The sequence below is a fragment of the Meleagris gallopavo genome, unplaced genomic scaffold (assembly GCF_000146605.3).
Source record: "Meleagris gallopavo isolate NT-WF06-2002-E0010 breed Aviagen turkey brand Nicholas breeding stock unplaced genomic scaffold, Turkey_5.1 ChrUn_random_7180001881365, whole genome shotgun sequence".
Lineage (NCBI taxonomy): Eukaryota > Metazoa > Chordata > Aves > Galliformes > Phasianidae > Meleagris > Meleagris gallopavo.
Window position 1 is genome coordinate 1 of NW_011145543.1, and position 600 is coordinate 600.

General features: G+C 68.5%; 1 protein-coding gene across 1 annotated transcript; it reads left to right on the forward strand.

Annotated features, from left to right (window-relative positions):
- Window positions 1-6: 6 nt before the first annotated feature.
- Window positions 7-596, forward strand: LOC104916303 (mRNA cap guanine-N7 methyltransferase-like; the record flags this gene model as incomplete). Its single annotated transcript, XM_010727349.1, has 2 exons — window positions 7-58; window positions 137-596. Coding segments are annotated over exons 1-2 (477 nt in total), but the record flags the coding sequence as incomplete, so codon positions are not given.
- Between the last annotated feature and the right edge of the window lie 4 nt (window positions 597-600).

The following is a 600-nucleotide window of genomic DNA, read 5'->3' on the forward strand; positions in this document are numbered from 1 at the left end:
GTCAGCGCCGTGCCGGAGGCTTGCGGATCGTGGGCAGCGCCATGGGCTCGGACAAGCGGTGAGTGGCGGTGGGGGAGGCGGGGGCCCGGGGAGGTCGGAGGGAGCGCGCTCTGAGCTCGGCCCGCCGTTCCCGCAGCGTGAGCAGGACGGAGCGCAGCGGCCGTTACGGCTCCATCGTGGAGAGGGAGGATCGCGACGAGCGGGAGTCGCGAAGCCGCCGCAGGGACGACTACAAGCGGTCCAGCGAGGAGCGCCGCGGGGACCGCTACGACGACTATCGCGACTACGACAGCCGAGACTACGACAGCCGAGACTACGACAGCCGCGATAGCCGAGACTGCCGCGACTACGACAGCCGCGACTACGACAGCCGCGATAGCCGGGACTGCAGAGATTACGATAGTCGCGACGGCCGCGACTGCAGGGACTACGACAGCCGCGACTGCCGAGACTACGACAGCCGGGACAGCCGCGATTACGATTGCCGGGACTACGACAGCCGGGATTGCCGGGACTACGACAGCCGCGACAGCAGGGACTACGACAGCCGGGACTACGACAGAGACTACGACAGCCGCGACTACGACAGCCCCGAGGTGA